Source organism: Nothoprocta perdicaria, unplaced genomic scaffold, assembly GCF_003342845.1.
Source record: "Nothoprocta perdicaria isolate Ctin4 unplaced genomic scaffold, notPer1 scaffold_63, whole genome shotgun sequence".
NCBI lineage: Eukaryota > Metazoa > Chordata > Aves > Tinamiformes > Tinamidae > Nothoprocta > Nothoprocta perdicaria.
In genome coordinates, this window is record NW_020455899.1 from 1409087 (window position 1) to 1420398 (window position 11312).

General features: G+C 39.0%; 1 protein-coding gene across 1 annotated transcript in view; it reads right to left on the reverse strand.

The window, feature by feature from the left end:
- RAD23B (RAD23 homolog B, nucleotide excision repair protein) overlaps positions 1–11312 on the reverse strand; it is a 30876-nt gene that overhangs the window by 3030 nt on the left and 16534 nt on the right. Inside the window, exons 4-9 of the mRNA XM_026049928.1 lie at positions 11196–11312; positions 8291–8346; positions 4562–4689; positions 1820–1931; positions 889–1016; positions 308–478 (exon numbers count right to left, since the gene is read on the reverse strand). The exon at positions 11196–11312 is cut by the window's right edge and continues 155 nt beyond it. Coding sequence (XP_025905713.1) covers positions 308–478; positions 889–1016; positions 1820–1931; positions 4562–4689; positions 8291–8346; positions 11196–11312 — 712 coding nt within the window. The remainder of the gene's footprint in view (positions 1–307; positions 479–888; positions 1017–1819; positions 1932–4561; positions 4690–8290; positions 8347–11195) is intronic.

Sequence of the window (11312 nt, forward strand, 5' to 3'; positions counted from 1 at the left end):
TTTGAATAACATCCTCCCCGATGGCTATTTCCTCAAGGAAGGTCATTCAAATCATCATTCAAATTATTACAGATGGGCTCTGATCACTTAAAAAGCTCTACATTTTCTAAGTAAGTCAGATTCAGGAGAATTTAGAATCAGTTGCTATGCAGCCAAACAGATGTGACTTGAAACGGACTACAGCAGCTAAGAAATATCACAAACGAGTTGCAGACTATTAATATCAAGGCATAGCTTTGCAGTACAGTAGGCAGAGTCAGCACCCTACAGCAGCAGCCAAACAACTTCCCAAAGCAGAAAGGCTCACCCTTTCTATAGCTTCTTTTTCCTGAGGTGTTACTTGAATGTAGTTCATGTGACCACTTCCAGCTTCTGCTACTCCTCCAGCGCTGCCTTCACCACCACTTACACCTTGACTAGATTCTTGAACTGGCTCATTCAGCATCTGAATAAAATGCTCCTGATGTTGGCTTATTTGCTGTGGTATATGGCAGAATAAAAGGAAACAACATAATGAAATAAAGCCTGTTTAGTCCTGCCAGAAAGCCGCTAAGTTTGTTTTATTTTCAGTGGATTAAGCAGTCAAAAGAATGTGTAGAAAGCACTTACAGAAAAGTGATTAAATCTAACCATACGAAATGCAATTTCATGGTTAAATCCAATCACAGTGACCTCCTCTCTTCCTCATGCCCTATGCACCTCTTGTAAGGGATTCAGACCCATTTCTAATACCATAKAAAATATGCCCTGTATAATAGCAACTGCTGGAAAGTCACTAATAGCCTGGTGAAACTAGCATTAACATGTTATTCTACTTAATGACAACATTTCAGCTGCTCTAAAAGCTATAGACTTAGTAACATTATTTTGTGTTCCTTTGAAATTCACCTGCAGTAGTTGAGGGTTTTCCCGCCCTATCTGTTGTAGCAACGCTGGCAACAGAGAAGGATTTTGCTGAATAATTTGTCTCATCTGCTGGAACTGGGGCTGATTTCGTAAAAATTCAAGCGGATGTCCTGAAAATCGAAGACATAAAGATTTTTAAAAAGCAAGTTACCAAGATTTCTTTACAAAAAGTCACATACATCATAACTGTGAACAGAAACATGGCTTTTCCGAGGTGAAGTTAGAACGGACAAGTGTACATCATTAACATCATCTCTGTTACTCTTTACTTATGGATGATGACATGACTGTCTGTCATTCCTGCCTGTTGGTTTAGCATTCTGGCTGCAAACAAAGCTTAAATCTTGGAAATTGTCCCTGCCACAAATTGAATAAGACTCRATTATGCTCCTTTCATATATTTATTTCTTCTTAGAGAGCATTCCTTTGGTCAAGCACCAACTCCTCCCTTCATGAGCGAGGGGTGCAAGCTGAGGGATGGCTCTCAGAGGCTCCATGCCTCMTCTACTGCACGTTTCCCTCTTGACATCCCAACTTCCCACAGCAGTAAATGCATCAGTATAACCACAGCTGGCAGAGTACTGTTAGCCACAATAGCAAAAAAACAGATTTAGGCGAGAGAAAATGCACTCCCATCCATATTTGAGGTCTTGTGTTTAAAACTGAAACAMGGAATGGCATGAGATCATAGCAGTATTAAAAACATGATGTCCTATTATGGTTATATATATATATATATACACACACATGTATATATATGTATATGCACATACAACTAGTCATTTCTTCCAAGTGGGACCACGTTTGTGGAACTTACATGTTACAGCTCTTACCCAACTCGCTTTTACCAGTTCAATTATGCTGATTCTAACATAGATGCTTAGGTGCTCCTCTCCAACACAGCCCTTCTTACCTCCTGAAGAACTAGTAGTTGTCGGTACAGTCGCTGCTGCCGCTGCTGCTGGAGTCTGCGTGCTCGCTACCTGGGGAGGCTCAGGCACAGCCTGATTATCTCCAGGGATGCCCTAAAGTCACACATCACATTATTACCTACGGAATGCTAAAAGGAATTTGTGTTATTGCATGCATTATTTAGTTCCCAGAACCAAGAGACAACATTGATACTTTCACTGCAAATATACACCTAGTGCAGTGCTAATGACAGGTAAGAATGTACTACTGTAAAATAATACTGTGGAAAGAGTCATTTTTGATACAAAAAAAAGAAACCTACATGGCTCATAGATATGTATTAAGGTAATAAACTCTGTCCTGTCTCCGTTTGTTCAGATAAAAAATGGAATTACTTCACAGAAACTTGTTTTGATACCTGTACTTACATACACGACACTGTGAAAAAAATTAACTAAGTATGAAGTTACAACTTTAAGTTATGCTATTTTGCAAAGAAATTTACATTACAGCACAGACTGCAACATACAACATTTACATTGAAGTTACAGATGCTGTATTAAGGATGCTGTATTAAGTTAAGGAACTCATAATTTAGCTAACAAGAAGGTAAGAGATAAGAGCACAGCTACTTGGATCTGATTTTTTCCAATACATCCTAATAGTTGAATGATTGCCATTCGTTGTATTTGAGTGTGAAAATGTCTGAATATAATCAAATTTCTAGCACTAAAAAATAGTTAACTTGCATTTTGTTCCATTTTCTGTAAGCAAACTTTAAAGAGTATAACTACAGTTCAAAGGGCTGACCTAAGAAATATGAGATGYGATTTATACATTCCAGATGGACCATAACATATTGCCTTCCTCTTACACGGAAACCCCTTTGAACTTWGTACCCTAAGCGTATTTTCTACACTGTCACTGGGAACTGTACTCCTGAAGCCAAATTTGTCTATTTCATCATGCTCCCTGAAGCCTGGAAACCACCTCTCTGCACACTTGAAATCAATCTCTTCCAGCTCGTGCAGGAGSAAGAGGCTGGAAAACGATGCTGTTGGGACAGAGGAATTGCCAGAAAGGAGCACCAAACAGGCAGCTTCCACAAAGTAGCATGACTCTTGAGACAAACACAGTAGTAACCGGGGGATGTTAAACCCAGTCCCAAAGCAGCAAGAGCGTACAGGATTCTCTACTCCCCARTGTCTCGCCTCCAATAACAAGTTTGATAAATCTAGCACAGGATACACTGGCAGGTGACATAGATAACTGTTCTGCAATAATATCACCTTCATGTGACACATTCATCACTACCTGATGAGGACAAATAAGCACACAGCTAATATAAAAGTTACATTTATAGGGGGATAACTACATAATGCTCCAGGCAAGACTYGGTCTTATCTTATGCACACCAAGATATATAGCTCCTTCAACATCAAGTCCATATTTAAGTCACCCATGAACATTTTCCCTGTGTCTCTCTTTACTACCATTATTATCTGGCTTGATCAGCTTGCTATGCTCTCTTCCTTCCCCAAAGGGAAAAAAAATCCATTAATGAGGCAATCTTGTGATAACTCTCTATTACTGCCTTACAGAACGCTATTTAAACACATTCTTCCATCAAATTGGTGGTATGTAAGTACAACTCTGACTAATACTACAAAATTACTGTTTGACTTTAATTCTCAGAGGCATATGTGGTCAAGGAAAACTATGTCCAGACCAGACAACAAATGCTCTTTAAGCCTTAAGTTTCCTCTTGAATTTCCATTAGGGAACTAGGGAAATTAATCTAAAGCTAAATTTGAAGTATCATTCTCTGCGCAAGCAAGGTTACGTGCTATAGCAATCCACTGAAGCTCATTAGCTTCAGGTGTACAGATCTCTGTACACCTAGTTTATACAGGTATACAACTAAATAAAGTAAAATGTTAATTAAATGTTTGTATGGAATTTAGAGAATAAATTAAACACACTGGAAATACTGATTAAATAACAAATTCTGTATATTTGAATTCCCCGATCTATTTCTCTGTGATTATAATTCATCTACTACACTATGGCATGCAATGGCATTTAATTCAACAACAAAAATAAATCCTAAAGCAACTCACAAGATTCTTGCTATACCAAAGCTATTCTTGTTGCCTTTCAAGCCATTGAAGTTTATTTCAGCTTTAAAATTAAAATTATCTATTAAGAGTTTGTTTCTTGTCCAAAAGATTACTTAATTAAAATACTAATTAACCTAAGCATACTGCAATGATTTCTATTCTTTCTGTTTGGAAAATGTATTAATAAGGACACTGTGTATGATTAGTAATAACAATGAACAGGAGCTCTAAGAAATCTCTTGTGAGGTTAGAATCCAACAGGAAAACACACCTACAATCGTCCCTAAGGCATCAGCACAAGTAGAACCATTCTTTGAGCTACTCATTGGCAGTTATAACTGATCACTGAAACATAGCATTCTTTACATATACAACCACAAAAATCCACACAAAATAAAAAGATACAGCTAAAGGATTCAGGATTTCCTGTAAAACATGATCCTCAAAACTGTGCATCTCACCATTCCAGATGCTCTCTGCTCAGAATTGTTGTTCCCTTTGAACATACATTATTTTGATTATTATCCAAACAGGAAAAGTAAGTAAATCAAGGTAAAAATTGCCTTTAATATGGACAAAATAGAAAGTGAAAGGGGAGAGTGTAAAGCAAAAAAGCTGCTCACCATTAAAAGGTATTCCACCGCCCTGTCAGGATTGTTGAAGCTGGCTCTCAGCGCTGCAATCACTTGCTCCCGTTCATATCCCATTGACATGATCTCGGTCACCATATTCTCATAGGATTGACCTGTCACTAGAAGAAAAATGACCATCATTTTAAAGGASTGAATGATGGAGAAAAAACAATACAAAAGAAAACACACTACATATTTCAATGCAGAAATACCGTTTCTGCCCTGTATTTGAATCACTATTTGCAGAGTGAGAAGAGCTCATACTAAACTTGCCATGATTCTGTTTCACTAACTTAAAACACATCCAGGGCATTTCACTGCGCATTCAATTGGCATAGTAAGGTCCAAGGAACAGAACACAATGCAGTCTATAGTGAAGAAAAAAACCAAAAAACCATGTATTTATGAACCACTGTATCCATAATTGAATTCTCCTCCCTATGTTTCCCTCTAAGGTCATGGACATCCTTGCAGCTAGTATTCAATTCCACACTTAATTAAAAATGCCTTCTCCAGCAAGGTTGTAAGGCTCTCTAGGCAGAAATCTTCTCGTCAAACTGCTCTTAACTATTACGATTTGTGAAATAATCCTCACTATGGTTAGAAAGATGACAAATAGTGAAGGTCACACTATAATTGTGTATTGCCACATGCTGACAAGAATCAAGAGCACTTAATGAACTCCCAATGCAAGCAGAAGACTTGATTTGAAAGTCACTTAAAGTCACTTAAAGATCACTTAAAGATCTCAGTGAGGATCAAGGACAGCACACTATCTTAATTTATTTATCTTTACTAGACAGCTTCCATGAGTTCCCCACCACATTACAGCACAAATGGGCTAAAACTGGCCCATACTTGCACGTCTCCCATCTCAGGGGGACCATACTGTTGACACTTAACACTAGCAAGCAATTATCAGGAAAATTAAATTATTAAGAGTTACTACTAAGAACAAAGATTAAAGAAAAAAAAGAGGAAACAAAAACTGGACTTATGCCTTAAGATGAATACATTACAATTAAAAGAATCAAAAAAAATCTGTTTTAATGCTTAAAATATTTTATGGTTTTAATATTGTCTTGAGTTAAATTCCTTGTCCCTAACACAGTCACAGTATTTGAAGTTAGTTTTTTTTGTTTTTTTGTTGTTTGTGGTAGTGGTGCTTCTTTAGCTTTTTTTTTTTGTTTGTTTTGTTTTGTTTTGTTTTAAGACTGCTTCCAAATAATCAATGGCTGTATAATGCAGGGCAATATACCCAAGCATAGCAAAATAATACAAATCTGAGCATAACTATGCTTTTTTTTCAAGAAGTAGAAATTAACTGACACCACTTAAATAATCAGAGTGTTTATTGTTTAGACTACAAAAGAGTAGCTCTGACTTGAGTTTACGGAATGGTATGTGCAAGTCTGTGCACACACAACTGGAAGGTTATTCACATCAACCTTTGTTCTTAAAGAGAAATAAAAAATTCTGCCAACTCTTTACTTTAAAAGATGTTTCTGTGTATCTTTCTACAGAAATTTTTTAAAAAGTCCCAATACAGTAATTTCAATAGAGTAATTTTGATAAACTTGCTTGTTATGATTTTTCCTATCAACCACTATTTTATTCTTGCTACTGTGAACAACTAATTGAGCTAAACAGCAGAGGGAATGCCTTTTGATTTGACTATCTATTGGTTAAGCAATTCCGTAATCGTTCTCCAATATGGCCAGAACACTACGAAACAGGTTACAGAAAAAGGAAATTTGAAAGCAGGAAGGTCAGCTTACACCTTTCTCTATGTTAAGCACAAGCAAAAGCCAAGAAGGAAATATAGGTACTGTAAATGGGGGCAYATGTAGTCCATACACAATACACTTAACCAAGTAGGGCAAAAACAAGCTCAAGAATAAAGAAATCAGGAATTACACACGAGTTAAGCTGGACATGCTCAAGCTCATTACTCACCTACTGGAAGTCAGTAAGGTTGCCACTAAACTTATTTTGTTCTTTTTGTCTTTTAAATATTTTAAGTTTTGATTCATTTTTGAATCCAGTTCCTCACCCTTCCCACAGTAATTTCTGCCTCATGCCCTACAGAGACACAGGTTTTTCCAGGGAAAGAGCTGGCTACACTGGAACTGCAAAACACATATTATCTTTATGACAAGACTGATTTTCAGCCAGGTTAGCTGACTCATCAGAAACCAATCTTGCTTTGTCAAGTCTCTCCAGGCAATATTACTCAGAGATCAGATGGGCTAAAGATCACACTTAAGAGTATTCAAAAAAACCCCAAAACCCTAAAAACCTACATCTCTCCTTCTTCCCAAAGGAGAAGGACCACAGAGCTTATGAGCTTGTGTCTATTGGTTAAAAAAAAAAAAAAAGAAATCTTTGCAGGACATTTATCTAGCAAATTATTCTTAATATCTGCAATTTCTGAATGGTTGAAATGCATTTAGGCTTACTGTAACAGAAACAACAAAAAATTCTTATCAAATGGACAAAATGATTCTCTTTTGCTATATTAAAAATACATACACCCAACTCCGAAGATAACTATTAAACTATTAAACCAAGACCACTGGCATATATAAATTGTTGACCATTAAAGTACTTGTGATGAACACATCTCAGTCACTAGGGTATAATGAGTCATTAATGAAGTCTGTATCACCTTTAAAACACAACAGAGTATTTSACTGGTTGCCTCCTACACTATGCGTCACAGCTACCTTCGCTCAAGCATTTCTTGAACCTTTAACAGCATTTCATAACACAGAACTGCAATTAGATGAATGAAACCTGGTGGCTGCTACCAACCCCAGTTAAGAAGTACTGCTCCCAAGTGGCTCTGAGCTGCTTGATCCCCTGAGTTGCCTCCAACATGTGCACTCACCACTTGAGAAAAATGCCAACAGTGATTCCTTTTTTGCCTGCACTAACCACTTGAAGTAGGAGGCAGCTTGATGTTTATGGAGATGAGAAAGGCCATGTAAGAAAAGTATCATCCCCTCCTAATGTCTATGCCTTAATGTTCCACATTCTGAAAAATCTCCTCCAAAAAGCTTTATGTTGACAGTTCTCGTGAGAAGGGTTTGTTTGGTAATTCTGTAAGTACCTGCATCACGTTACTGAGGAGCAGAAATTCCTATAGTTTTTATCCCATTCATTTTATCCCCTCAGTGGCAAAGACATTTAAACTATCAGAACAAAAGTGAGTTGACTCTTAAGCACTTGGAGGAACTCATCTCTCAGCACAGGTAGCAACAGACATGGTGAATTTATATAAACACAGCTTAGAAGTATCCCGGATATACTCTAACAGTATTGTCAAAGCTGGAACAAGTGAGTAATAAAGCTACCATTTTATCAGACTTGCTCACTGGGAAGCAAAGGTAAAAGAAAAACTTACACATATTTATGGCCAGTCTTCTATCCAAGCCACTTTAAGGTGAATAATTAGAAGAGATATCAAGGCAAAGAGGGGAAAAAAAAGAAACAGGAAGAATAAGAATTTTCTTTTTCTACAATAAAAATATATGAAGTGAAATATTCTTCAGCAAAGAAGTTCCTGATATTGGTTCTATGGTATTGACTTCTTTTCTCAGAGAGGAGTACTTTAAAAATGACAGTCCCAGAGAAGAAAGTCAACATCTATGAATCCCTCATTTGTTCCTGCTGCATCAAAACAACATCTACATTAAAAAAACAAAATACTCCACTTACCAAGTGCACTTATAGCATCCTCAAAAAGATTTGATCGAGATGTATCACCTGCTGTACTGTAAGATGAAGACAAGTGCAATGGTAATTACAAAACTTTGGAAAACTTCCTGTTTTTCAAAACAGAAGCAGCAGCTGTAACTGTGYCAGTGGCACCTTTCGTTTTGAAGAACCTTTCTGGCAGGCGGTCCCTCCTGGATTCACAACCAAACCACATTTTACAAAGTGCAGTACTATCATTTTTATTGCTTAAAGGCCAAGGTCCCACTGCATGTTCTGGTGCTGCCCATCTGCTCATTAGCTCAAGGGGCGGGAGGACCAGACGGGTTCTGAAAGACACACAGTCTCTCTCCAACTGCTTCACCAAAGTCAAGCACAACTCAGGCCAGGCTCTGCGGCAACTTAAGCAGGTCCTGGCCAAGTACTTTTAAAAATCTTGGCATTGTCCCTTCCCAGTAAGGTAAACYGCAGACGTAGGCAATGATTCCCTTTCAGGATACATGTGGGAAGGTTAAGGGAATGAAGGCTTATCTCCATGAAGGCAGTGGAGTTCTGAGGAACTCCCAGTAACTTAACCAGAGCCAGCAGAYGCCAACCAGCCCCTTGGGCCAGGGGTGACACCTCCCTCCCTCACCCTAACAGGTCAAGGGCAGGGGCTCCCTGGCTGCCATGCAGAATAGGGAGCTGCTGATGACCCCAGGGCTTTGGGAACTGTCACCAGATACGAGAAATACCACTGTGGGATTGTGAAAGACTCATTGTGAAAGACTCATGAGATGTCTAGGGGAAGGACTTAAGTCAGGCCAAGGTGTGAGTGATCAACATGGGCTAGGGATGAAAAGGATGGAAAACTGAGGTGGAAGTTGTGTCTAAGGGGACACCAGTCACGTGTCACTGGTGGTGGTCAGTACATGGCCATGGCCATGCCCTGTGCCTCATCACCAGAGCTGGGCTTGCTTTTTCATTAAGGATTCACTTCTAAACAGATTCTAAACAGGGCTCTCGCTCATGTGTGTGTGTATGGAGGTCTAAGGGCAGCAGATGGAGAAGGGCCCTAGGCCACAGCCCAAGAGAGGAGCCTGGYGAGACTGCTGGTGCTGCTTGTACTGGTGTGAGTGCTGCAGCTTCCCCACCTCCTGGGGATGCACCTGCAGCTCCAGGACTGCATGGACCCCGCTTCACGGAGCTGCAGCAGCTCCACAGTTACCGTGGACAGCAGCCAACCCCTAATAACTACACACCAAAGATCATCAGATTTACAGGAATCAACTGGTGGAAGAAGCTGTTTGGAAAAAAGAATATTTGTAGAAATACATCTTTTTTATGTGATGAAAAAAAAAAAAAATCTGCTCCAGCAAGAATACTTTAGTAGTATTTATCACTGCAAATATTTACCACAGCTGAAAAACAGCAAAGATGAAACAAGACACCAGCTTGATTGGTCAAGGCCACATAAACCTTCATCTGCCCCTGGAGCAGTAATTACTTAATTTCTCTAGCAAATCAAAATAAGCAGTGCTCACAGAATCAAGGCAGGTGATAACTACAGTGTATTCACCAGGTTACTCCTTTGCTTTCTGTTAGAATTAAATGTTCACATTGAGACTCCTTTTCTTGCACTGCAATCATTGCAAAGAAAGCCTGCAGGACGCTGTTTCGAGAAACTAAGATTTAATCTGGGCTTTGAACWTGCTGAATAAACAGAGGAGAAAGAAATCCCACCAACAAGGAAAAGGAAGTTATTTCATTGCTACCTGAAGCTTCATTTGCACTCCCTAATTTGTGAGACTGAAAAAAATCCAATTTCACAAAATAGGAAAATTAAATCAATAATTAAGTGCATGTAGTGCAAGAAATCACCAAGGACGTTTTAAGGTAATTGTAAACTTCGCAAACAATTGCAACCTTTGTTTCCTCACTCCCATATCAATCCAACATACAAGTACTTAAAAAATAACATTTTGTGCAACAACATTCACATAAATAATATAGATAATAAATAAATGAGAGATAATAAATAAGAGATAATGAACTGGTCCTTAGGAAAAAATATCTGATTCTAGGCAGTACTTTGCTGGCCATCCAACTATAACCAACATTATTCTTTTATCCCATGTAGTAGTATTTAACTGAGCAATAAAAGTCAAAGTACAAGCAAACATAAAACTTCAGACTTGCACTTGATTTTCTTAATTGAGAACTGAGGTTAGAAGTTATTCCAGTTCTCACAGCTATTTCCAGATGGGCCCCTGTGTTACTTATAATGAGTAATTTTATAGTATTATTATATTATCGAGAGTAATACAATAACCTACATTTTGGAAAAAGCTGATTGTGTGAAAGTTGATCAATAGGGTGCACATAACAGATCTTTCCAGACCTACTGAAAAATCTTTCCAGCAACTTACAGACTCTTATTGYGGTAAAAAATTTCTTAGCATGATTCACACCAAATCAGTACAATTCAAAACCTAATCAGAGGTTTTAATGGGGAATAAACATCTATTTAAAGCCTGGAGAGTTTCACAACTGTCAGTGCACCATGTAGGTGAATAACTTCAGTTTAAAATAGCACACGAACTCTTTTAAACTGAAGACTCTGAAATGCCTGATGAGAGTGCAGTAGGTCCTCCTGWTGTATCGGGAGTTGTATCAGTATCAATAACTCGTCCCTCCAAGCTTAGTCCCAAGCCATGCTTCCCACAGGGAAAGGTGCAGAGAAGTGAGTGTATTACTTCAGTACTGTTACACCCATGGCAGAGATTGATATTACAGTTAGGGGGGAAGAAAGCTTGTGTGGAACAGAACAAGAACAACTGGACTGACACTGTAAGGGAAAAAGTGAAGCCAAACCCCACAGCCGAAGCAGCAGAAGGGCAGAGCGCCGGTCTGGGGGGCCTGCTGGTACCTGTCGGTGGAGGCCGGGCTGAGGGCGGCGGGCGCGTCGGGCGCTCTCTCGCGGGGCTGCTCCTCCTGGGCGGCACTGCCAGGGGCCGGGTTGGGAGCGGCGGCGGCCGGTGCCGGA